At 46.4% G+C, this 27,403-nt stretch overlaps 1 protein-coding gene across 4 annotated transcripts; it reads right to left on the bottom strand.

Moving 5' to 3' along the window:
- Window positions 1–1,538: 1,538 nt before the first annotated feature.
- Window positions 1,539–27,116, bottom strand: Gart (phosphoribosylglycinamide formyltransferase). Of its 4 annotated transcripts, none has more exons than NM_001357351.1 (22): window positions 27,028–27,116; window positions 23,101–23,287; window positions 21,738–21,833; window positions 21,356–21,530; window positions 19,484–19,595; window positions 18,871–18,939; window positions 18,074–18,199; window positions 17,136–17,223; window positions 16,651–16,736; window positions 16,138–16,306; window positions 14,019–14,250; window positions 11,121–11,215; window positions 10,750–10,859; window positions 10,187–10,385; window positions 8,566–8,817; window positions 8,171–8,323; window positions 5,458–5,664; window positions 4,471–4,608; window positions 3,515–3,645; window positions 3,037–3,178; window positions 1,991–2,106; window positions 1,539–1,892 (listed from the first exon to the last, which is right to left on the bottom strand). In NM_001357351.1, the coding sequence occupies exons 2-22, from the start codon at window positions 23,243–23,245 to the stop codon at window positions 1,701–1,703; spliced, it is 3,033 nt and encodes a 1,010-aa protein (NP_001344280.1). In that variant the 5' UTR covers window positions 23,246–23,287; window positions 27,028–27,116; the 3' UTR covers window positions 1,539–1,700. The 4 variants fall into 4 exon arrangements, with proteins under 4 accessions (NP_001344280.1, NP_034386.2, XP_006522975.1 ...); NM_010256.2 differs by having other exon boundaries at window positions 23,101–23,290; XM_006522912.2 differs by having other exon boundaries at window positions 1,551–1,892; window positions 26,871–27,085.
- Between the last annotated feature and the right edge of the window lie 287 nt (window positions 27,117–27,403).

Genomic DNA, 27,403 nt, shown 5'->3' on the forward strand with positions numbered 1-27,403 from the left:
AAAAAATTAGCGGCACACTTTTAATCCCAGCATATAAAGGCAGAGTCAGGTGGATCTCTGTGAGTTTGAGGCCAGTCTAGTCTGAAACTCTGTAGACCAGGCTGGCCTTGAACCCACTTGCCTCTGCCTCCCAAGCGCTGAGATGAAAGGTGCGTGCCACATCTGGCTTTGAAAATCTTATTACACCGGTTATGTTTTGTATGTGTAGTTTCGTGTTTTGTATGCTGTGGTCTCTACTGGTGGAGTTGGTTGTCTGCTTCTGTCGTGTGGATCCTGGTGGTCAAGCTTGAATGAAGGTAGAGTCTTTACAGGTTGGGCTATCTCAATCTTGAATAACTAATGTGTATATAGTAGCCGCTCACACTCAATGTGTCTAAATAGTATTCTGTTGTGACCATCATGAGAGCCAAGCATTGTGGGAGTTTGGCTGTGCTGCCTGAAAAGTGTTAGCCCATCGCCCGGGCTTGCTGACTCAGCACAACCTTCATCTGGGTCCACTGCTCCCACCTGTTGTATGCAAATCTGCCTTAACTGCCAGTGGCTGGCGGAGGGGCTTGGGTATATAGGCCAGGGAAGGCAATTCAGGAGGCTGGCTAAGCTCTGTAAGGAAGCCTAGTGATGTCTGCCCAGAGTGAGCTTTGGCAGAATGGCCCTGGGTTTGGGACCCAGGGAGAACGGAGACATGGTTTCCTCTTCCCCTGGGAAGGGGTGTGGCAGCATGCCCTGCCGACTCCTCCGCCTTCTATTATCACCTCTGCTATTTTAAGGCGTATTTTGATTTCAGGCAACCAGACACATGGATTCTCCTCTGGAGACCTGGTATCAGCTACTGTAGGGCAAGGCTGGTACTTAAAAAACGGGTGGAAGATTAGCTTGAAATAAAGAGCTAGAGCATTAATGTCCTCTGTTGTTAATCTTGAGTACCGAGGTCAAACTGAACATTCTAATCTCCAGGTCATGGGGTCACCGAGACTTCTAGTAGCTGGTTTCTATGTAAGTGGCTTCCCTAACCCATGGGATTTCCTTCCCACCTGCCAACCGTCCCTTCGACCATGCAGGGCGGCAGTGTAACACTGCAGACAGTTTTTGAGACAGGGTTTCTCTGTGTAGTCCTAGCCCTGGCTGTCCTGGAACTCTATCTGTAGACCAGGCTGGCCTCAAACTCACAGAGATCCGCCTGCCTCCTATGTGCTGGGATTAAAGGTGTGCGCCACCACGTCCTGGATTGCTTAGCCTCTTCTTTTAAGGCTGCAGTTTAAGGATCTGCTGTTGTTTTGAATTTAAAGCTTAAGAGAGGTTTCAACATGGTCTCTAAGTGCCCTCAGGTGAGGAATCCCGTTGTGCCGGCTGCTTGGCAGCTCAGGGTGGCTGGCTGGCTTCCGGCCGGGTGTGGTCATCGCTTGCTTGTGAGTGTCTGGAAGCAGGAAAGCAAGGCAAGCAGGAAGCTTGGAGATCTCTCGTCTGGGTTCGTAGGTGCCCAGGATGTTGGCGGCCTAGAACTTTCCACTTCTGGATGTCTTAAATAAATGCTAGATAAGTTTTCTTTTCAATGAACCTATTTATTTAAAAAATGGCAGCGGGTAAGGATTAAAGTCTTTTTGCCAGCAGGTATTTCAGTTTGGCCATGGTCATGATGAAAAGGCACCCAGCAAGGCCCTGCCTCTCTCTCAGCACTGAGCCCACTCCTGCATCAGGACCGGTCACTGCTCCTTGGCCCAGTGGATCTTGCCATCTTCTCGCAGCTGCACAGCCCCGCTGGCCACCAGCTGAAGAGCGGCAGGAAAGATCTTATGTTCTGCCACTTTGACCCGTTCAGACAGCGTTGCCACAGTGTCACCCCTCCGCACAGGGACAGCTTCCTGCAGGATGATTTGTCCGGCATCTACATCTTCCTGGAAAAGGAAGCAAACGTTTTCAACCTTTCCGGCCAGTGTAGACGGCAGCCAGACGCTAGCTAGGTCAAAAGCTTGGTAGGGACAGACATACTCACAGCGACAAAGTGTACGGTACACCCAGTGATTGTGACTCCAGCTTCCAGGACTTGCTCGTGGGCATTTGAACCCTTAAAGGAAGGGAGCAAGGATGGGTGGATGTTGAGCATTTTCCCTAGAAAGCAAGAGAGCAGGAGTCAGAAATCTCAGGGCCCGTTTAGACTGTTCAAGGAACAAGAGATAACTAGTTACTTAGGGAATGAACTCTGGAGGGAAGGCGCCCACGAATGTGCAGACCAATGACCACACCAGGCTGCAGTCAGAGTCTTAAGGAAGAGAACAGGGCTGGCAAGATGGCTGACGGGTACAGGGTGCCTGCCACCGTGCCTGATGACTGCGTTCAATCCCTAGGACACACATAGTGGAAGGAGGCACCTAACCCTACAAAGTGTCCTCTCACCACCACAGCATGCTGAGGTGACCCACTGCTCCATGATCACTTAGTAAATAGAGAGCAAGGAGAAAAGAGACAAAGAGACTGTAGATACTGCACAGTTTTAGTGACAACGCCGTGCTTGTCATCTTCTGTGTATTGTTCAGGAGGGCATGGGTTTCAAGTCTTTCTGTGGTACCAGGACCTGACCTGACACATGCTAGGTAGGTAAGTGCTCTACTGCAGAACTAGCCCCTGGCTACTGCTATTCTCTATTCTGCAAGAGCAACAAGTGCTCTTGACCACAAAATGTCCTGGTTTTTGCGACAGGGTCTTGGCCTTGAACTGATTCCATCAAGGCTGATCTCTGTCCAGCTCTCCCTTCATCTTGAGATCTTCCTTCTTTTTTCTCTCCCGTTCTTTCACTCTGAGTTTGAGAGACTATGTCCTAAATGAACACACTGGCCTCCTGCCTCAGCTTCAGGATGCTGGGGTTAAAGGTGTAGACTGAGTCTCACTTTTTGTTGACTTCTTGATTCTACTGACAGTAAAATGTGTCTTGCAGTAATGGAGCCAGGGATTAGTGACAGCCAGTCCAGCTGAGTGACCACTCAGTCAGTCTGGGCACTTCCTACCACGTCGACCCCGTGCTCGGGAGAACTGCTTGCTTACCGTCCCATTTTCTGACGAAGGGCCCAGAGAGGATCCTCATGAACCCTGCAAGACAGACGATGTCTACAGAGAACTCTTCCAGGACGTGGTCAACTGCATTGTCAAACTCAACACGATTTTTATATAATTTGTGATTAATTACCTGTAACAGGAAAAAGGCATATAGCCTATTTTCAGAGGATCAGCAGTAATTTAAACACAACCTTGCAGAGACTACACTTCAGCAGTAAAGATGTACCCACTTAGAGGGTGGCTGAGGAACGGGCAGGATGCAGCAGAAAAGCAAACCCAGCACCCACCCCTAACTGGGAAGTCCCAAGATTTCACAAGCATCTGCGGCCTCATGAGAGCAGAGTGTGAGTTTCAGTACAGCCTGCAGGGCCTGGAGGTGTGGGCACAGTGGTACATCCTCGGCTCCAGGCCAAGCATCTGCCCACCAGGCCTGGCCTGCAGGAAGGCCTCTTCTGCAGTCACTCACCCTGGTGGGAATACCAGCTCGCTCAGCTCGGTCTAAGCCGGCTACGGCGGCTTTGTTGGAGATGACAAGAACAATATGTGAGGAGCTCTTGGGATCCCGGGTGCTATCTATGAGCGCCTGGAGGTTCGACCCTGAAAAAGCAGGAAAGCAAGTGAGCTGACACTTCTGAGAGCTCGGTCCTTTGCTTTATCATGACCTTGGGCTTGAAAGATGTTGAAACTGTAAGAGCACCCTGCAGGGCAGCCACAGCACTGGACCATTGTCTAAAAGACGATGCCTCCAACAACACACTGTTCAGGGCAGTGCTACTCGTGGCAAAAACCAGAGCTGGGTGGGGTGGCCACCCACTAAATCCCACACTAGGAAGTCTGCGGCCAGACCAGCCCGGGTTACTTGGCGATTCTGAAAGCCAACAGCAAAGTCACTGTGGTGACCAATAGAATCAAATGTTTCCCTACCGAGGTCTTACTTTTAATAAAAGACAATTTTAGAATATTATATTGTATTCTCAAAGGCTAGAATACCAGGTTAATAACATCCATCATTCTCACACTTCAGATGCCCTGGAGGTGGGGGTGGCTGTGACGCACTGTGCGGGTGCTGGGAATACGACCTATGTCCTCTGCAAGAGCAGCAAGTGCCCTCAACTGCCGAGGAGCCTCTCCTGGTGGTTTCTGGAGGCAGGGTCTCTCTGTGTAGTCCTGTTTGGCTTGGGACTCACTTTGTAGACCAGGCTGGCACGGAACTCAGGAATCTGCCTGCCTCTGCCTCCCAAGTGCTGAGATTAAAGGCGTGCGCCACCAGGCTGTCCTTTCTCTCTTTCTCTTAGACATGTTTCCCACATCCCTTTCCTGACCCCATCTGAGGCTCTGCTAGAGCATGCTTACTACCCAAGGCCCTCCCCACCCTGTCTGGTCTGTGTGAGCGGTGCTGAGGAAAAGCCGTGCTTTCTTTACCTGTTCCAGATATCAAGACAGCCACTCTTGCCTTCTTTTGTTGCACAGGGAAATTACTTTTCAGGAAGCCATTTGCCACCAATGACCCATTCGTTTGTATGGTTTCAATCAGATTCTTAACTCTGACACGAGGGGAATCTTCATTTCAATTATATGCATAAATAAGAACAACTATGAATTAATAGGAATAATAGAAAAACATAAGAAAACTTTAAATTATTGTATTTTATGCTGAAAGTAAAATATACAGGAACTAAAATACCAGGTTAATAACATTTACCATCTCTCACTTTTAAAACCATACTGAAGGTGAACATATGTAATTACTACTTCAACTAGGAGCTACTGTATCAGCACACTGCACACATAGCTGCATAAAAGAATGCCTGCCTGTGTTCTCCGAAACCTGTCAGCCTTCCCAACGAGCCCATTCACACAGTGCTATGATATCCTGGCCTTGTGGGAGGCATGCAACCCAGCAAGGTCACTCAAGACTGACATAGGATGCTGTTTTGAGAAGGGGGATGGGGGTGGCTTCTACTACAGTGTAAGCTGAAGGATGTTATTACGCAGCCCTGGGAGAACCTGCCTGTAAAGAAAACCTACACAGCATTGAGTAGATGGACAGACAGACAGAAGGTGTGCCAACATCATTGTTAGCTATCTGAATGGCTCAGCCTGCCACCCTGTCAAATTCGGATGAGTTCTGACCAACACAGAGACCTGGTCAGGGTGTTCACTCACTAATGCTTGGGATGAGCTAAACCTCCAGGCAGACCCATGAGGCATTTTGTGTAGTAACTTTATCCTGTGCAGTGTGGCTGTGCATGTGAGTACTACCCAGAGATGTCAAAGCTCCACAGTGGAGACAGATGTGTCTGCACCAGTGTATGGGTAAAGACAGATGCCAGGGCAGTGGCTGGAAGAAAGGTACAGAGCTGAGTTATAGTCAGATTATACACCTAAAAGCCAAGAAGGAGCTGTTACCTTCAGGACACGCAACGACACTGCCTATCACCCAGGCTTCCTCCTGCCGCCGCCGAACGTCATGCAGAACCTGCTCGGCCTGGTCCTTTGACACCACCAGGGCAGCTCCAATCCCACAGTTGAATGTCCTGGCCATTTCTTCTTCAGAGAGCTCTCCTTCCTGCTGTAGCCACGAGAAGACCTTGGGGACCCTCCAGGTGCTGGCATCTTAGAACAAGAGTCACCCAATTAATCTACTGTAGCCAGGCCACCGTCCTGTGTAGGACAGCACTATGAATTGTCCTTCAGATCCCATTTCTGTCAGTACTGATACTTGGAGGAGGTGCGTTCTCTGCTTCAGGAACTTACCGGATCTTTAGAACCCTCTAACGATTTAGATGCGCCAGTAGCTGATTACAGCAGAGACTGCCACCAGTGGTCCTGAGCAAGCCACAGGGCACAAGCCAGCAAGCAGCACCCCTCCATGGTCTCAGTTACGACCTCCCCTCCATGGTCTGTGACTCAGTTGCGACCTCCAGGTTCTGCCTTGGGTCCCTGCTCTGACTTCCCTCAGTGATAGACAGTGATGTGAGAGATGTAAGACAAAATAAACCCTTCCTTCCGTAATTTGTCTTTGGTCATGGCCATTATCACAGCAAGAAAAACCCCAACTAAGGTGGATTTTTATTTAAAATTTCTTAAGGAGGGGGGAAGGCATCTGCAACATTCCACACAGACCATGTAGTACTAGGTATGTTCTCCAGATACATATATTCTGTGTGTACGAGTGCTCTGCCTGCATGTATGTATGTGCACCACATGTGTGCTTGGTGCCCTTGGGACTGGAGTTACAAATGGCTGTGAGCTGCCATGTGGTCTGAGGTCTGAGTCCAGGTCCTCCACAGGAACAGACTTAGCCACGTCTCCAGCCCAGAACTGAGCTTTAATTAGATGACAGAGCTGATTATTGGTTCCTTTTACTTACTTAGCATAACTGTATGATAAGCAGTTTATGTTTGTTTGAAACAGGGTCTTATTCTATAGTTCTAGCTGACCTGGGACTCCCTATGTAGATAAGGTTGGTCTTGAACTCATGGAGAGCATCTGCTTCTGCTTCCAGAGTGTGGGGATTAAAAGTGTGGGCTACCACACCTGGCCTGATAATCAGGTTTGTTTTTTGTTTTTTGTTTTTTTTGTTTTTTTTGAGACAGGGTTTCTTTGTGTAGCCCTGGCTATCCTGGAGCTCACTCTGTAGACCAGGCTGGCCTTGAACTCAGAAATCCGCCTGCCTCTGCCTCCCAAGTGCTGGGATTAAAGGTGTGTGCCACCATTGCCCAGCAGATTTTTTTTTTAACGTAATTAAAAAAATGCAACTTAGCCGGGCGTGGTGGCACACGCCTTTGATCCCAGCACTCGGGAGGCAGAGGCAGGTGGATTTCTGAGTTCGAGGCCAGCCTGGTCTACAAAGTGAGCTCCAGGACAGCCAGGGCTGTTACACAGAGAAACCCTGTCTTGAAAAACAAACAAACAAACAAAATTGCAACTTGTCTACAGGTCTTTCCCCAGTTAGGTTTACTAGTATTTTACTTGCATGTGTGTCTGTGTACCACATGTGCTTTGTGCCTTGGTGTTCAGGAGAGGGGGTCAGATCCCAGGGAACTGTGGTAGGGACAGTTGTGAGCAGCTGTGTGGGTGCAGGAAAATGACCCTGGGTCCCCCGTGGAGCAACAAGTGCTCTTGATGCTGAGCCGTCTCTCCAGCTCCCCATTAGGTTCAAGTCTATTATGGACCTGAGCGAGTTCAGAGGATTCAGCCACCAGAAATGCTTACCATGACGTCAGAGGTCAAAAGCCAATAGCAATGTAAAGCTGAAACCAACACACGTATAAAACCGATTACTCTTCCACAAGAAATGGTGCTACCGTGAAAAGTAGACATTACATTAATAAGCAGCCAAATTCTTAAAAAAAGAAAGAAGAAAAGCTTTTTGAAGCTTTCTGAAGGACTTACAGAAAAAATGGATATACGCTGGGCACAGCAGGACATGCCTCTAATACACGGGGAAGCTGAGGCAGAAAGTTCAGGCTAGCCTGGACTACGTAGAGAGATTATGTATGATTGAAAAAATGAAAAAGGCTCTCAGGAACATGGCTATATGGCTTAACATCTCTAATTCAAAGTAAGAAACTTTTTGAATGGTACCATGATGCCAGAGTGAAAACACGCCACTCTTAATTCCATGGGATAGATCATAGTCAATATGAACGCATTAAAAAACATTGCGTGAGGTTGTGTGGGGTATACACTCTAGAGGCAGAGGATAATATCCATGTGTTCAAGGCCAGCCTGGTCTACAAAGAGAGAGAGAGAGAGAGAGAGAGAGAGAGAGAGAGAATATGAATGAATTCAAGGACAACCAGGGCTACAAAGAGAAACCCTATCTCAAAAACAAAACCAAACAAACAAACAAACAAAAAACTATCTCCCATGTATGACTGTGCACCAACTTGCATCTACCATGTATGATTGCATCACATACACCCACAGTACATATTTGAGTGTGCATGCACTCACACCTACAGTACGTGTATGTCTGTGCATGCATTCGCACCCACAATAGTTTTTTCCCTTCAACCTTTTGTTTTCTTAACTCAGAAATTTCCTCGGGTGAGCTTATCCAAATCCACTGCAGACTGCTGAGGGAGCTGGGATGCTTTCCAGCAGACGAGCTTACCTAAATCTACTCCAAACTTCTGAGGGAGGACTCTGGGGATGTTTTCCAGCAACCCGCCTCCAGTGATATGAGCAAAAGCTTTGACACGTCCTGAACGTATGATGGGCAGCAGTGAATGGCTGTAGATCCTGGTTGGAGTTAGAAGTAAGTCCCCTGTGGGTTGGAGAGATAACCTAAAACTTAGTGCACACACAGAAGCCCAAACAAGCCATTCTGACATGAACAATGATAGGGTCTTGCATGCAGAACACATGGGTTCTGTCATGCAGTCATGACTGAAATCCAGGCAGGAAAACCACAGCCAGTGCAACCCTTCCATCCTAGTCCTAGTGACCTGGGTTTCCCCCCAAGTGCTGCTCAGACATCTCCAAGTAGGACAGCAAGAGTCCGTTTACCTAAGGTCTGATCTCCACAACCACCAGGTGCTGGGGAGGAGTATTGGAGCGAAGACCTCTCCACGATTTTCCTCACAAGGCTAAACCCATTGCTGTGAAGACCAGATGAAGCCACTCCAATAACAGCATCCCCTTCGGTGATCCTTTCTAGCTGAGGGAGCTTCTGGTGTCTCTCCATAGCACCAACAGCAAACCCAGCAAGATCATACTCTCCAGGAGGGTACATGTTGGGCATCTCTGCTGTCTCCCCACCTGGAAAGACATGGACACCCTGAATCCTTATGAATATGCTTAAGCAGTGACAGAAGCCACATTAAGCACAAACCATCAGTGTGTAGCTATACCTCACACTGTTACTTGCTTCCTGGTTTCTAGGGAGAGAGCTAATGTCTACCAACAGTGAGGCGGTCATGCTGCAGGCCTTACACGGCCATCAGACATCTCTACCCTGACTCGTGAATGCTCAGCTGGATTTCACAACATTCCACAGTAGTGTGATTTCACAAGTAGTGTGATTTCATAAGTATTTCCATGTTTGATTTTTTTTAAAAAAGAGATTTAACATTTTGCATGTATGAGTGTTTTGTATATGCCTGGTACTCATGGAGGACAGAGGAGGGCACTGGATCCCCTGGAACTGGAGTAACTGCAAGCTGATATGTGGGCTCAAGGACCCAAGCCCGGGTTCCCTGGAAGAAGAGCAAGTGCTCTTAACTGCTGAGCCAGGTCTCCAGCCCTTAGTTGCTTTAGGACCACTCCATCTTCCATGCAATACCCTCACCTGCAGCACATGCGATAGAAGAGGGAAGCAGCAGAGCCTAGCGTAGAAGCTACTGTGGAAGCAGTTGAAAGGCAACTTTTGGCCTTCAGATTTGACTTGTCTACAGCTATAGAAGTGTATGTTTTTTTTCCATTGAGACAAGAGTCTTGCTATGTAGCCTGGGCTGGCTCACACTCTCAACAATCTTTCTGCTTCAGCTTCCAACTGCTAGGATTACAGCCACACACCAGTACACCAACTCGGAAATGAAATAGTTCAATGGAACTATTGATCCACCTAGAAATTAATTTTGCTAACAAAACCCCCTCATATATGGTAAAGCAGAATGCCTTTAAATCGAGGGTATATCCCATGCCCACCCCAGAGAGGGCTTCTTTGTGTAATCTTGGCTGTCTTGGAGCTAGCTCTGTAGACCAGGCTGGTCTTGAACTCACAGAGAGCCACCTGCCTCTGCCTCCTGAGTTTTGGGACTCAAAGAAATGCTATCACCACCTGGTTACATTTTTTTTGTTTATGTCACTCCTGAGGAAACTATAGTTAAACATATGCAATCCCAGGAGTCCATCTCCCTGCTGCAGGCCCAGTCAGGAGGAAAAAGGCCTAGGCCTGGCCAGGGAGGCTATTGAGAAACCTGAAGATGAACCAAAGAGAAAGATAAGCCTGCCTGGGGGTTGGGCAGTTGAGACAAAGTGTGTGTGTGTGTGTGTATGTGTGTAAGATGAGCAGGTAGTTTTGTGTACACTTCCTTCCTGTTTGGTGATGTAAAGTCCAGCCATGACAAGGCCAGTTTAAGCTCTACATGACAGGCCGTGCAAAGGCCCTGTGGGTGCATGGTCGTACCCAGCAGGGCACAGCCAGCCTGCTGGCAAGCTGCAGCAATTCCAGCAATGACGGCTTCAGTTGTACTGAGGTCGAGCTTCCCACAGGAAAAGTAGTCAAGGAAGAAGAGGGGCTCTGCTCCCTGGGCGAGGATGTCGTTCACACACATGGCCACCAGATCCTGCCCGATGGAATCATGCTTATTGCACAGCTGCGCAATCTGTAGAATATAAACGACACACGGAGTAAGCCTACCTCTTATCTCCTTGGTTCACCCAGAGCTTTGCAAACGCCACTGCCTTTGGCTAGCTGCTCAGAACCTCAGCACAGAGAACACTACACTCTTTCAGGGTTATACTGTCCCCCTCTCTTCTTTAAAACATCCTTTCAATCAACGGAACTGGAACGCTACTGTTTCAAATGTGCACCTGAGCTACATGGTTGCAATAAATGGTTAGTCACCATGCCTCTTTTTAGCTCCTGCCTGTTAAGAAGAAAATGTCTATTTGATAAACAAAATTCATTTGAAAGACAAATTCCCTTTTCTCTTTCACAAAGGCCCTTAATCACAAGTGCCTGGTTACCTTTAGTTTAGTTCCCACACCATCTGTTCCAGAGGCCAGAAGAGGATCTTTGAAACCAGCTGCTTTCAAATCAAAAAGACCAGCAAAGCCCCCAAGGTCAACACTGCAGCCTGGGAGGGAGAGAAAAACCTTAAGGCAATGGATACCGGCACCCTTTCTTCCTGACAATGGGTCATGTGAGGACTATCTTTCCTGAGAGAGCTCCATGGAAACAGGACACTAATCAAGCAGGGAGGAGATCCTGTCCTTGGCTTAAGAATATCTTAAAGGAAACCTAACAATACTTTGAAAAGCTTCCCTCAGCTAAATATAAGGCCCAAACCAACTCACAATCCCATTGATCTATTAGCAGAGTACAGGGTCTAATTTACCTGGTCTGGAGGTGGCTTTTGCTAAAGGCTGAATTTTCTTAACCAGCATATTTCCAGCTGCGATGTCTACTCCGGAGTCCTTGTAAGTCAAGCCCCTAAAGAGATGAAAACAAGAACGAGGATATCACCTTAATGCCAGTGGAAAATATTTGAGGGGGGTCTCTTTCTTTAGCCCAGCTGTCCTGGAACTCACAGAGATCCGCTTGCTTCCTCTGGGATAAAAGGCACGGATCACTAAACCATCAGGGAGAATTATTTTCATCTAAAAAAAACCTCAAGGGGTCGAGAAATGGCTCGGTGGCTAGAGCGCTGCACTTGCCCCAGGAATCCTGGATGGATGCGGCTGCCTGCCTGTAATTCCAGCCTGGTGAAGTAGAGACAGGGGGTTCCCAAGCAAGCTGGCTTACAGAGACTAGCCAAACCAGCAAACTGAGGCTGATTGAGGGACCCTCTCTCAAAGGATAAGGTGGAAGAGATCTCTCTCTCTCACACACACACACACTTGGTTTTCACCTCCACTACAGTGCTCACTATGTTTTAAGCCTGTCTGCACCCACCCAACTCCAGAGCAGGAAGAGGCAATGAAGCGTGCCTCGCAAGTGTGCCTCCTACCCTTCCCAGCTGACCTGACTACATTGCCTATACTGAGAGCAGCTCTTATTTGATCATGTGCGTCTTGCAGAGGTAATATACTATTTTTAAAGATAAACCAATTTTTTGAGCCAGGTGCGCCTCAGACTTGCTCTGCAGTTGAGGGTGACCTTGGGTTTTCAGGCTTCCTCCCTCACTTTCCCAGTGCTGGAGTTAACAGGTGTGCATTACCACACCTGGCTTCATTTCCCCCCCCCCTAAATTGTGATAAAGCATGCATGGAAAAAAATATGATGGAAATAGAAATATAGCATTTTTAAGTCTTGTTCAACTGGGCAGAACAGTTTCTGCAGCCGTGGTTACTATCAGTTCTTTCTCACGGAGCAGCTCTCCACCTGACTCTCATGGCAGATCACCAGTCTACTGTTCTGTTTCTCTGTAGCAAACCTCCCATTCTCCAGCCTCCACCTCCCCAGTGCTGATGTGACAGACGAGAAGTAGTAGGGGCCACCTTCTACTTTTAAACAGAACATTTTACCACAGCTACAGTGTAGCTCTCATTTCAACTTCAGTGTGAGTAGAAATGAAATGCCAGAAACAAATTAAAAAAAAAATATATATATATATAATTAGGGGGCCGGAGAGATGACTCAGCAGTTAAGAACACTGACTGCTCTTCCAGAGGTTCTGAGTTCAAATCCCAGCAACCACATGGTGGCTCACAACCATCTGTAATGAGATCTGATGCCCTCTTCTGGTATGCAGGTGTACATGCTGATAGAGCACTCATGTACATAAAATAAATTTTAAAAAAATTATAAATATAATCAGGACTGTTTAGAATTCTGAAAAAAAAAAAAAAAGATGCAAAATGTGTTCTTACTGTGGCAATACACTGCTCTGCTGGTCTCCCCATAGCCCAGAGCACTGGAGCTGCGATTGCACACTGCCTTAGAAAGCACAAGCCTCATATAGAGATCAAGTGTGGGATGGCACTGTGAAGTCATTGTCTTCCCTTGCAGAGGAGACTCTGGTGTTTGCGACTCGGTGACAGATGAAGAAATGTTTTTTACAGGCAAGCTGCTGGGCCCCTGGGAAGACTGCCAGCCAACTACTCCCTGCCTGCAGTCCAGGGCCACTCACAGGACACCTCATTTGCTACAGTTAGGATTTAAGTCCCTCGCTAGGGCACGGGCCATTGGATCTCTGTTTCAGGCCAACCAGGGTGTCACAGTGAGACTCTGTCTAAAAAGAAAAAAAACCAAACCAAACTAAAGAAAAAAAAAACAAAAAAAAAAAAATTAAATTTCAGCCTCTTAAGGCAGAGAATTTCCATTTCTTGATATTTTAAACTTATAAAAGGGGAAGCTTTGGCGCAGTATTTAAAGGGTTTAAAACGTATCTTTTGCTCAGGGCATAGTTTCTGAGAGATGGCTCAGTGAGTAAGCGCACTTGCTGGTCTTGCCGATGGTCTGGGGTTGGTTCTGGCACCTGTATGTTGGCTCATGGTCATCCCTAAGGCCAGCTCCATGGGACCCAGTGCCCTCTGACCTGAGGTCACCAGGCACATGTGCTACCCACACACACACACAGGCTGCACACACACGCCACACATACACCCACAGAAGAACTTAATGAAAGGCAATGTAATATCCTTTTCTTTTTCTTGAGACAGGGTTTCTCTGTGTGGAGCTTTGGCTGTCCTGGAACACTCAGGCTGGCCTTGGACTCAGATCCGCCTGCCTCTGCCTCCCGAATACTATGATTAAAGGCGTGTGCCACCACTGCCCAGCATGGGAATGTGATATTCTTAAAAAAAAAAAAAAATCAAAACACTCACGTGGCAACCAACAGTTTATTTATTTATGTTAATAATTGAATCAGTAAGGGATTAAAAACACTCAGGTAGTAGATAAAGGGACACACCAGGGCCTCTGATACAAGCTCAAAAACATTTAATTATGTAATAACTCAAGGAGTAACCGTCTTTATTATCTTGACAAAAATTTCAAAGATAAGGAATTGCCAAGAAGATTTTTCATTATTTATTCAAATATTGCTTTGATCAAGTTTGTGCGTGTGTGTGTGTGTGTGGTGGGTGATAGTCTTACTTATCCTTGAATTTGAGATGCCCTTCCTACCTCAGCCTAGAAATAGTTTAGATTTCAACCAAAATATAAGCGAAGGTCCAGTGAGTTCCACAGGCAGGAAATACGCAATGACTTAAAACGGAACTAGCCGAGTTTCCTCCCAGCCACGGAGGCCAGTTCTGACCCTGCACCCAACCGTCTCAGAGGGCATCTTTACCTGGGCCGCTGGAGGAAGGCCACAGCACGGAAGCCAATGTCCTTTCTATAGATGGCTCCCTCAAACTTTAGAGCAGCGAGTCCTTTCCTGGCCTCAGCAAGGGCTGACATGAGATTTTCCTGGACAGCTGTCACGGTGAGGACCCTGCCCCCGCTGGTCACTACTTTGCCATCTTTAAGAGCAGTGCCTGCATGGAATACCTGCAGTCCTAAAGCCTGGGCCTCAGGAAACCCTGGAAAAGAGCAGAGTTAAAAACTATTGTTCATTCTTCTTTGTTTTTTTGAGACAGGGTCTTTACTATGTAGAGCAGGCCCCAAACTCAGTGATCCTCCTGCCTCTTCCTCCCAGGTCCCAGGATTGAAGACATGCTCTACAACAGAGACTCTGAAATAACATTTCATCCTATAGTCTTTGTACTGGCTGGTTTTGTGTGTCAACTTGACACAAGCTGGAGTTATCACAGAGAAAGGAGCCTCCCTTAAGATCCAGCTGTAAGATATTTTCTCAATTAGTGATCAAGGGGGGAGGGCCCATTGTGGGTGGTACCATCCCTGGGTTGGTAGTCCTAGGTTCTATAAGAAAGTAAGCTGAGCAAGCCAGGGGAAGCAAGCCAGTAATGAACATCCCTCCATGGCCTCTGCATCAGCTCCTGCTTCCTGACCTGCTTGAGTTCCAATCCTGATTTCCTTTGGTGATGAACAGCAATGTGGAAGTGTAACCTGAATAAACCCTTTCCTCCCCAATTTGCTTCTTGGTCATGATGATTTGTGCAGGAATAGAAACCCTGACTAACGGCTGGAGAGCTAGCTCAGTGGTTAAGAGCACTGGCTGCTCTTCAAGAGGTCCTGAGTTTAATTCCCAGGAACCACATGGTGGCTCACAACCATCTATAATGGGATCTGATGCCCTCTTCTAGCTACAGTGTATTCATATAAAGATAAATAAGAAAAAAAGAAAGGAAGAAAGGAAAAAAGAAAGAAAGAAAGAAAGAGAGAGAGAGAGAGAGAGAGAGAGAGAGAGAGAGAGAGACCCTGACTAAGACAGTCCTATTTTAAAAATTCTAGTTTCTGGGGAGTGAGAAAAAAACAGAACTCAAGTACAGTTTCAATGAGGGAGGGGAAAATGCCTGAAGTGGCCGAGACTTAAAAGTATGGTTAGCTTTTCTTCACACGACGTTTCAAAGATAACCCTCTCTCATCTCCCTATCTCAGTCTCCTGTCCCCGGTGTGGTCACACTCCGGTGTGATACTGTGCTAGCCAAGGTCTCTCTGAGTGTCTGACCACACAGTGCCACCCAGCACAGATCACCTCATGCCTGCTGCCGTGTCCAGTACTCTTTACTGGAATAGCTATCTCACTTCTCAGCCCGTCTGAGGAGAAATTCATCAACACAAAGGCTCCTGGGTCAATCTCATCTTTCTGCTCCCTTCCAAAAGCACACAACTCCCAAGTGAGAGGCCACAGGGGACAGACTTCTTGCCTACTTTGCTGGGCAGGAGAATAAATAAAGTCCTTGAACCAAACACACACTTGAGTACTGCCAAGCTACACTATGGCACGTTGGGGACCACAGAGGTTTTTGGCTGGAAAGCACAACTTACCTGGCACTTAGTTTTCACTAATTTTTAAAAAATTTTTTCCGAGACAGGGTTTCGCTGTGTAGCCCTGGCTGTCCTGGAACTCACTCTGTAGACCAGGCTGGCCTCAAGCTTAGAAATCCTCCTGCCTCTGCCTCCCAAGCGCAGGGATTAAAGGCGTGCACCACCACGCCCGGCTTAGTTTACATTTATAAACATACTTAAAACCATTTAACCAGATACCTCATGGCCTTTTTTTTTTTTTTTTTAAAAAAAAGGGTGGGTGGGTAGAACTAGACCTTTCAGACTTTGAATCCTGCCACAGAAATCACTCTCCCGCACGCCATCCCCTCATAAAGCAGAGCCGTGTCTCTAAAATCTCAGTTGCTCATGCTAACCATGCTGAGTCTCACCCTGTCCACCACCCCGGCTCTGGGAAGGTGGAGGTGCTGGGCTATAATGGGATCACACTGGAAAACTGACTGGGCCACTCACACCTCTTGGAGCAGGAAAGGGCATGACCGGCACCCGCTGCTCCTTACCTGTAATCTCCACGCCTTTGGTGTAGGCTCCAGGGTACCCTTTACTCGCCATGACGACGGTTACGGCACTGTGGTTTTCTAGCCAAACAGGCAGAGACGCGCTCAGCAGGCCATCCAAGGTGGACTGCATCACCTCATAGAGGTCACTTTTAAGAAGTGGGAGGATGACCTGGAAGGACAGTCAGGAGGAGGACGGTGAGCCTTCTGTAGCCTCCCCTTCCTTCTCCATTGTCCCCATTGCGCTCACAGGGCACAGGGATACTGATTGACACTCAGCAGGGCTTTAGGACTGAAAAGCGGGGAGAACAAAACAGTGCTTGTCTTCTAAGGAGCAGCTGTTTATTACTGCTACTGCTCCTGTTGTTATTACTGTTGTTATTACTGTCTAGTCTGTCTCTGTAGCCCTGGCCGTCTGGAACTCACTGTGTAAACCTCTGTCCCCAAAGTGTGAGTTAGGATTAAAGACATGCGGCACCACCACGGCAGGCAGCCCTCCTATGTATTGTTACCCACCTGGCATTCCGGATCACCAAAGCGGCAATTAAACTCCAACACTTTTGGGCCATCTTTGGTCAGCATTATACCAGCATAAAGAATTCCTATATTAAAAAAGAAAAGAAAAAAAAGGAAGGAAGTCAGTTAGTCTAACAGCATGGGGCAACAGCGCATGACAACTCTAAACCTAGACCATGAACTGCGTCTCGTGCATCCGAGGCCGGCCTTGAGCTCATTCTGACCTGCCGAGGCTGCTACCTCCATACCCCGGGTGCTGGGATCGCAGGCGTGTTCTGCCGTGCCCAATTTCTGTTAGTAGAGCTAGAACCCAGGACTTTATTCATCTTAGGCAAGCATTTTATCAGCTGAGCTACAACTCTAGTCCTAGACTACAAACCTCTCATACTGAACATTTCAATGTGATTAGCGTCATAGAAAAGAGAAAATACATTCTAGATAAAGCAGAGATTTACTGTAAAGATGCCCTGTGCCAGCCTGCTTACCTGTGTACGGCGCACCCTCCTGCTGCATGCCGTCTACTGCTCTCTGAAGAATAGTGTTCTTAATTTTTACTAACAAGTCCTTAGAAACCTGGGAACACACAGAAACCTTTAAATGTAACTTTTGTTTTAAAAATTATTTTAGGTTAGGTATTGAGGTGTACTCCATTAATCTGAATATCTGGGAGGCAAGGGCAGGTAGATTGTGAGTTTGAGACCAGCCTGGTCTACATAAAGAGTTCCAAGCCAGCCAGGCCTTGTCTAAAACAAAAAGTTCTTACCTTGACCCTTATCTTCACAGCATTCAAGGCCACAATGGAGACAAGAAAAGGAACTGACCAGGAACAATGGCCAGTCAGGGTCCACTTTCACTTTTCCTTAAAAATTCACCAGACACACCAACCATACTGATTCAAGCAGCCCACCCACCTCCTCCGTCCAGTAGGAAGTCAGCAGCAGTCACTGTCCTGCCTCAGCAGGGCTAAAAGTAGCTTGCTCAGAATTCCTCAGACACAATGCTAACATTCAAAGTTTTCTCCCCATCTCATGCCCCTTAGGAATCCCTCTGGTACATTCTACCCAAAATTTTAAGCCTACATAATCTATGGATGTGAGTTAGTAAATTTAATTGAGGAAATCAGGGTTACAGACAGTTGTCTCAAGATCACTATTACCAAAGCCCACAAAAGACACCTGCTTGCTTTTGCTGGGGTTTTTTTGTTTGTTTGTTTTTGAGACAGAGCCTCCCCATGTAGCCCTGGCTGTCCCTGTACTCAGAGATCTCCCCTCTTTGCCCCCCAAGTGCTGGGATTTAAGGTGTGTGTTAGCTCTTCTCAGGCTCTCAGAGGCGGTTGTTAGGGGACTGGGAGAACTTTTCAGCTGAGAGTCAGACTGTGCGTCAGCGCCATGCTCAGTACCAGCAACTGGGCCATGCACAGTACCTGAGGTGCTGGGCAGTAGGCTCCCATCCCCCCGGTGTTGGGGCCTTCGTCTCCATCCAGCAATCGCTTATGGTCTTGTGCTGGGGGCATTTCGGCCACCGTCTTCCCGTCAGTGAAGCAAAGGCACTGTGGAGAAGACACATCAGGCCAATCAGGTTAAATGAAAAAAGTCAAACAGTCAAACAGTCCTCTTCTGAGAGGACAAGGTTTCATTTCTGAAGCAACTCAGGTGGCCAGAGCCAGAAGACCTTGGATATCCACCCTGTGAAGGAGCTACCATTTGCAGCACCAGGGGCAGACATAGGTTCCACCCACGACAAGGATCAACCTCCCTGCTGTTGAGACCGCCAGCACTCATACTGTATTTAAGGTGCACGTGCTGTGTAATAAGTGAAACCAAGACCACAAACGCATAGAACCACAGTGTGATTAAGTCCAAGTGTCCCCACCAAAGCATAGACCAGTGGGTCTCAACCTGTGGCTCATGACCTCTTGAAAGAGAGCACACGTCAGATATCCTACATATCAGATATTTACATTTCCATTCATGACAGTAACAAAATCAGTTATGAAGTATCAGAAATATTGTCACATTTGGGGATCACCACAACATAAAAGGGTTGCAGCGTATGGATGTTTAGAAGCACTGCTGCAGGGACGATGGGGAGAGAACACACCCGTTGTCTCAGCCTCCTTGGAAACTGCTGCGCTCCTGTTCTCACAGGAAGCTGCCAGAGCTAAGGATTTTTTTGGGGGTGATAGGAGCATGCTAAAGGCACAGAGATGGTTATACATACAGACACTTCTTCCCCTTCCAGAAACTCTTCCACAACAACTGTTTCACCAGCTGCTCCGAAAGACTTTTCCTAATTGTAAAAATAAAAATCCCTGTAAATTTTAAAGCTTTTAATATTTACCAAGTTGATTTACAGAACTATCTCCCATTTGAGCTATGAAATACATAAGCATCAGGATTCTTTCTTGTCTCAAGACTTAACATGGATTTTCTGGTCTTTCCTGTGACAACAGGTACAGATGTGACGGACACATTTCTCAGTTTGCTGAGGTAATTTTATGATCATCACTTCATCCTAATTCCTGAAGATGACCATGTAGCTTTGTCCACACACATTAGACCAAACCGAGTATGTGAAAATGGCTTTCTCTAAGCGGTTAAGTGACAATCATCAAAGTAGACTCGGAAAGCAACATTGTATCTATCCATCCCCGAATCTACTTCTAAGACTTGGGACACACTGGGCAATGTCTTTGTTCTCAAGGACTTGGAGAGAGAGCTGTAAGACCTTGTAAATCTGTTACACACAGTACAATGAGAACTGACACATTGAGGCCCACTCCAGAAGCCTGCAGCGTGTATACACAGAGAACCTCTCAGGAGCGTCCACCTACTTGCATGATCTCCTGTACAGCTCTGCAGGCCTCCGCTTGGCTCTTGGCCACAATCACTCCCTTCCCTGCTGCAAGGCCACTGGCCTTCACAACCAAAGCAGGAAAGTTCGCGCTGTAAGGACAGGGGAGCAGTTAGTGGTCTGTGCTTTTTAACAGAATGGTTTAGCAAAATTGAAAGGGACACAGAAAAAGATGATTCCAGCATTGTTTCAGGTACTACTTGCCAAAAATTTTTAAAAATTCCTTTGTAATTTTGATCATAAAGCATGCACAATTTTGCTTTTTCCACATATAGTTAGGTCACATAAGGAAGAATCATATAAAAAATAAGCAGACCTGTAGAACAGATAATCTTTAAAATACAAAGCAAAGCCTCTCACTTACGTAAGGGATACTGCTGTAGGAGACTAACACTGGCAGACACCCACAGACCATTTCTAGAACACACAAAGCAATGTTGTGGGCTGGAGATCTGGAAGGAGGCTTAGCCAAAGTAAGTAACTAAGCTGTCACTTACCCAAGGCGCATGGCTATGGGTAACAACAGTCAGTGTAGGAGCTGGGCAGTGGGAGCACACATCTTTAACCTTAGCACTTGGGAGGCAGAGGCAGAGGCAGAGGCAGGTGAATCTCTTGAGTTTGAGGCCAGCATGGTCTACAGAGTGACAGCCTGGACTACACATTTAATCCTCTCTTGCCCACTACCCCTGGAAAAAAAGGAGCCTTGCAGGATGAAGAATGAATAAAGAAAGATCTAGGGTCAGCGAGGTGGCTGACCTGAGTTCATTCCTGGAACCCACGTGGTAGAAGGAGAGAACTTGACTCTTACAAGCTATAGTCTGATACAAGTGTAGAGTCGTGTGCCCATGTGTACACGCACACTTGCACGTGCACACACACACAGAGTAAATAAGTTGTTGAAAAAAAAAGCTTACAAATTCAGAAACTCTGCTGGGTATGGCGGGTTACGCCTACTATCCTAGCACTAAGGAGGCTGAAGCAGGAGGATTGCCATTAGCCTTGCTGTGCTTCCTCTTAGAGATTTCTCAATAGTGAAGACATCAACATACAGTCGACAAGATTATTCAAGAGAAGCACACACAGAGTGTTTCTTTTTTAATTCCTTCTCCTTTTGGATCCACGTAGTCCAGGCTGGCTTTGAACTGACCCTTTAGCTTCTACCTCCCAAATACTGGAGAATCCGATCTTATTTTAGTGGTATAAAGGAAATGAGTTATTTTATTGAGAGTATATTTCCATAATTAATTCAATATAAACCTGTGAAAGCCTAAGAAGTAAACATTTTTTACTTTTTGTTTTTCTTTCTTTTTTCTTTTTTTTTCTGAGACAGGGTTTCTCTGTATAGCCCTAGCTGTCCTGGAATTCACTCTGTAGACCAGGCTGGCCTCGAACTCGGAAATCCACCTGCCTCTGCCTCCCAAGTGCTGGGATTAAAGGCGTGTGCCACCACTTGCCCGGCTTCTTCTTCTTTTTTTTTAAAACATTTATTTATTTATTGTATTTGAGTACACTGTAGCTGTCTTCAGACACACCGGAAGAGGGCATCAGATCCCATTACAGATGGTTGTGAGCTACCACGTAGTTGCTGGGAAATGAACTCAGGACCCCTGGGAGAACAGTTGGTGCTCTTAACTGCTTAGCCATCTCTCTAGCCCCGTTTTTTTTTTTTTTAAAGACATGGTTTTTCTGTGTAGCCCTGGCTGTCCTGAAACTCACTCTGTGGCCTCAAACTCAAGAGATTCACTTGCCTCTGCCTCCCAAGGGCTGCCTGGCAACTTTTTTTTTTTTTTTTTTTTAACCACTAAAGTGACTTTATAAAACACCTGCCCTTTAAAGGTGACTTTTTGCCCACCTTGTAATAAAGCTGCAGGCATCTTCAGGGTTGGTGAATGCTCTCCACTGTGCAGTTGGGATTTCATGGCGGTCCATAAACTCTTTAGCAAACTTCTTACTGGACTCTAATTGAGCTGCTTGTGCTGTGGGGCCAAAGCATCGTACTCCTGCAGAGGTCAGGTCCCCAACAATTCCTACAGAACCAAACAGAAGTCTAGGTGGTCCAGGGTCTCCATGGACTCAGACCAAATATGAATTATGATTAGATTAAACTTTAAGGGATGAAAGCTCCTCTTCTCATGTATTTTATTACAAATCCTCGTGGACAAGCGAGTCAGATGCAGTGATCTCTAGTCTTCTGTGGGCCCCGTGTATGTTCTAACAGTGAGACACAAGGTTACCTGCAGCCAGAGGGGCCTCTGGTCCGACAACTACGAGTTCAATCTTTTCATCCTTGCAGAACTGAGCGAGGGCACTGTGATCATTGACAGAGACAGCTGCAAGCAGAAAATATAAACTCACACATGTGCAAAAATAGCCCCGGTTAATGAAATAAACTAAGCACTAGCCTTAGTAAGGTAATTAAAAACCAAGTTAATTGTTGGTTTGCTTCTGTTGGTACAGTTAGTAATTTCACCATGAGAACCTCCAAATAGTGCATTAGGTTCAAGAAAGCTTTGCAGCAGTTGAGTGACTCTCAATATTATAATGCGACTGCCCCTGTCCCAGTGTTGGTCACAGAGTAATCAGACAAGCCCAGACAATACACTCAGAAACGTCCTTTAAACGTCACTCAAAGTTTATTGAAAATCAACTGTGTATTAGGTACTGTGGTAAGCCCTGCGATTAAGATGTTACAACAAACTAGGACCCTTAATCTTATGATACTAATAATATATTGCGTTAATACTAGCCATAGCAAATACGGACAAAGCAAACAAATCTGCTCTAAGGCAAACTGGGAGGCTAGTTCTGGTCGAGTCAGGAAGGGTCTTTGAGCTGTTTAAGCAAAGAAAGCAAGAAAACTATGTAAGAAAACTCTTCTCCATGTCCAGAGAAAGCTAGCCTCTCCATCAAAACACAACTGGGCCTAGTTGGACTAACTCCATCAGTACAGCAGAAGCAACAAGTGAGGGCACCCCTTCTCCTCAGCTGCTGCCAATGGCAGTTAGTTTAGGATCATCCTGGGTGATTCTGATGGGTGTCCCTACAACTCCAAGTGCACAGACACAGACGAGCCACTTCTCTAATAAGCACACAATACCTTGTCTCTAGACAAAGCGCCTCAGAGAAGGGGGTGTTTCCTTATTATTTCTGTCTTTCTCCTGATTCCCTTCATAAATATGATGTGGGGCATTGGCTATTGTACAAACAAGGTGAAACAAGACAGGTAGGTCTTTGTAAGGGTAAGATGGGGAGCTTGGTTCTACCCTACATCCTGCAAACTGTTTAGTCTATGAACCGATTATCAATGGGACCAGCCTCCACAGTCGACAGCCCCATTCACGACTCTGTACATGAATCTACAACACCTCCAGTCCCCACCGTGCACGTGTTGTCTTTTCGGTCACAGTGGCTCAGAAGGCTTAAGGGACACTAAGCTTTGTTCCCCTCACACACTGAGAATTCACGTTAATACCTCAAAAAATGTAAACTTAGAATGCATTCAAACTTAAATAGAAACACACCTTACTAAAGAGCATATGTGAGCCGTCTTTTATTATCAAATATTAACCACCGCTCCCCATTTTGAAACATAATTACCAGCATTGGAGATCTTCCCAGCGCACGCAGTGCCTGCGTTTCCTGGGGCAACCAACACTTGCTTGACCTGAGGAGACTGTGCGAGCTTCCAGGCCAGGGTATGTTCCCTTCCCCCGCTACCGATGACAAGAACTCGGGCTGCCATGGCTGTCTCCGAAGCAGGGATTCAGAAACAAAATGCAACCACCTGCTGAAAGTAAACCATAGGCGACATTTTACATCACATGTATTTTGAAAAACAATTTCTCTTTTTTGGTGGTGTTTCATTTTGTTAATTTTTTATGTGTGCTGGTGTTTTGCCTGCATGTATGCCTGTGTACCACAGCTGTGCTATGTGTTCATGGAGGCCAGAAGAGATTGTTGGATCCACCGGAACTGGGCTTGTAGTACAGGTGGTTGTTAGTCACTAGTTGCTGGTAATCAAACCCCAGACCCCTAGAAGAACAGTCAGTGCTCTTAACCACTGAGCTGTGCCTCCAGCTATTCTTTTTGTTATGAGAAAGTCTTGCTATGTTGCTCAGGCTAGACTCAAACTCATGGGAAACCCCCTGTTTTAGCCACTATCCAAGTGTTAGGATTGCTACCATACCTGGCTGTAAAAATCATAATTTATAAATAGGATTTTCACATAATCATTTGTTTTTATACATGTGACATTTTCATCCAGAGATTCGTTATTTAGAAATTGGGATTTAGGCCAGGCGTGGTGGCGCACGCCTTTAATCCCGACACTTGGGAGGCAGAGGCAGGCCAATTTCTGAGTTTGAGGCCAGCCTGGTTTACAGAGGGAGTTCCAGGATAGCCAGGGCTACACAGAGAAACCCTGTCTCACAAAAAAACAAAAACAAACAAACAAACAAACAAAAAAACCCAACCAACCAACCAACCAACCAAAAACCCCCAAACAAACCCAAAACAAAACAAAAAACCAAAAAACAAGAGCTAGAGAGATGGCTCAGGTTGCTCTTCCAGAGGACCTGGGTTCAGTTCCTAACATTTGTATGGTGGCTAACAACTGTTTGTAACTCTAGATCCAGAGAACCTTTCTTTGATGTCTTCCTTGGGCACAAGGGACACATACATGCAGGAAAAATATTCATAAAATAATAAGCTAAAAAGTCAGACCCCCCCCCTGTAAAAAGCCCCGGGAGGTTAGAATTGGAAAGCTATGACCATCATTTCAGGAAAAGTGGGCATGTGCTAAGGAGGTGGACCCACTTACAGAGACCACACACCTCCGTAACCATAAGCCTACACAAACATCTTTTCCCTGTAATTTACCTAGCCTGTAATATCATAACAGCAAACCCAACAAACCAATTAAAAACCTGCATACTAATACAGCACCTTATCTGAGAAATAATCTACCAACATCCCTCCTCTTTTGGAAGATCTGATAATTATTAACCCTTAGCAAGAAAATGGATTTCGATATTTGCTTATTCGTTCAGGAGATGGGGTCCTGCTACTTTGCTTACCCTAGGCCTGAATTTCTGAGCTCAAGAGATTCTTTTGTGCTGGTGTGTGTTGGCACATTCCCTTAATCCCAGCACTCAGGAGGTAGAGGCAGGAGGATCTCTGAGTTTGGGGCCAGTCTACAGACTAGAGAGTGATCTCTATGACAGCAAGAACTGCAGAGAAACCCTGTCTCCAAAGCCAAAAAAAAAAAAAAAAAAAAAGAAGAAAGAAAGAAAACACACCAGATTCTTGCCCCAGTCTTCAAGTAGCTGGGATAGCAGGCATGTGTCATTATACCCAAATTTAAACCTTGAGGTGGCACAGAGAACAGGCATTAACAGTACACAATTTCTCTGTCAAGGGCCAGGAAATAAATATATTTGAGGGCCATCTGTGCATTGTCCAAACTATGAAGTTTGTATTGTGATGTTGACAGGACATAAGTGAGTGTACATCACCCAGAGGAAGGATTTATGTCCACAGTGGGCAGAGGTCCTTGCCTAGTCAGCACTCTAAGCAACAGGAAGCCATTATGCACAGGAGGGCCATAACAAACTAAGCATATTTTGGGCACTGCAACTTCAACCAGTTTCCTTCAATATTTTTTCCCCTCTGTATCCCTGGTTGACTGAGAACTTGCTACAGCAGGTCTCAGGGCTTCAGCGAGATCCTCTGGCCTCTGCTTCCCTAGTGCTGAGATTACAAGCATGTGCCACCACATCTGGCTCCTCCCACCAGTTTTGTTTGGTATCCACACAAAAACAAGTGGCAGAATCATTTGTCTATTGTCTACAGCTTGCAGGCTTATGATTTGAGATCTTACGGGAGTCTCTAGATTGGAAATCTATTAGAAACCACAATTAAATACTAACATCTCATTTGAATACAAGCATTTGTTAAAAGTTTAGTTCTTAAGAATTAACTGGGGGCTGGTGAGATGGCTCAGTGGGTAAGAGCACCCGACTGCTCTTCCAAAGGTCAGGAGTTCAAATCCCAGCAACCACATGGTGGCTCACAACCACCCGTAATGAGATCTGATGCCCTCTTCTGGTGCGTCTGAAGACAGCTACAGTGTACTTACATATAATAAATAAATAAATCTTTAAAAAAAAAAAAAAAAAAAAAAGAATTAACTGAAACAATTCTTTAAGAAAAAAAGGTGTGTGTGTGTGGGGGGGGGGGGGCTGGAAAGATGGCTCAGTGGTTAAGAGCACTGATGAGGTCCTGAGTTCAATCCCCAGCAACCACATGGTGGCTCACAACCATGTGTAATGGGATCCAATGCCCTCTTCTGGTGTGTCTTCAGACAGTTACAGTGTACTCACATACATAAAATAAACAATTCTTTAAAAAAAAATATTGTATACTACAAAGTACCCAGAAATAGGAAGTACTAATTTGCTATGTGTTGTTACTTCATATACCTAATTGATACCTATTGCTTAGAATAGAAGCCTTGTGTTCAAATTCTAGCACCAATAAAAGGAGGGGGGGGAGCAAAGATATTATCAAGATATTTACTTATGTAGAAGATGGTTACGGAAAGAAGAAAACTGAAATATGTAAATTCTAAATTGATCCTTTACTTTGGGATTACATATTTAAGGAAAACCCAAGCAGACTGGTAAGGTTAAGAACACTTAGTTCTCTTGCAGAGGGCTGGGGTTTAGTCTCCCAGCACCCACAAGGTGGCTCACAAACATCCTAATCTGGGTCTGGAGACTGAATGCTTTCTTCCGGCTTCTTTGGGGCGTTCATTGTATGCACGTGGGCACAAACATACATGTAAGGGACAACGCTCCTACACATAAGATAGACTTTAGTTCAATTCTGTGTCATTTTCTTAGAGAAATAGCTGAAGCCATTAAACTTTTTAAAAAATCTAACTTGAATAAGAAAGCAGTGCAAGAAGACAATTTTCATTTTACTAGTCAGGATCTGTGAAATAGCAGGACTGGTCTCTTCACCAGCAGCGGCTGGGTGCCTGGGCTCCGGTGTCAAGGCCTTACTAGCCGGGAGACTCGGAGAGTCTTTTGTAACTTCTTGGGTGTCAGTTAACTAACAGGCAATTTATAGCGAGAACAAGAGAATAGGGTAAGGAGAGAATAAAAGAATCGGTTAAAACCACTTCCAAATATTTGTTTTGAAAAAGTAGAAACCAAATACGAAAGTGGTCCAGGTAAATGGTTAGTTACTGTGATAAAACTAGAGCGGATAAAAAAACCATCGGTGTACAGGGTCTGTCTTTACAAGGCAGAGATGCACAGAAACCTGGACCCGGCCTCAGAATTAGAAAGCTGGGAAAGAACTACCTGGCCGACCTCCATCAAGGCCGTGCAAAGCACGTGGGCTTTTCGCCAGTCACGCCAGTTTCGTTTCAAGAGTAGCACCGGTCGCTGAGGTTAAACCCATGGGTCAAAGCGTTTAGGCAGTCCACGCATCATCTTAAGAACTAAGGCATTCACGCACCTGCAAGCCCCGCCACGCAGCTCCGGCTCGCACCCGCCACTCGCACCCGCCGGAAGTTGGCCCGGGGAATCCAGCGCGCCCCGGCCTCTGCCCCGCCTCCGATGGACTCGGCTGCTCATTGGCCGCAGCCCGCCTAGGTCCCCGCCCGCGAGGCGACCCGTGGGGGTTCCTCCCGCCTTAGGGTGCGGTCGGAGCCCGCTGCCTAGCCGGGCTCAGAATCCCTGGCACCACGATTAGAGCTGATGATGCTCGTCAGGGGCTGTCACTTAAGGTCCCTGCGTTTACCCCAGAGCCTCCTACACTGGGGGCAGAGCCGAGGCTGCCTGACTGTGGCTGCTCACCAAGCGCCAGGGCGGAGCGGCCAGGGCTGGACTCC

This window comes from Mus musculus, chromosome 16 (genome assembly GCF_000001635.26).
Source record: "Mus musculus strain C57BL/6J chromosome 16, GRCm38.p6 C57BL/6J".
Classification (NCBI taxonomy): Eukaryota; Metazoa; Chordata; class Mammalia; order Rodentia; family Muridae; genus Mus; species Mus musculus.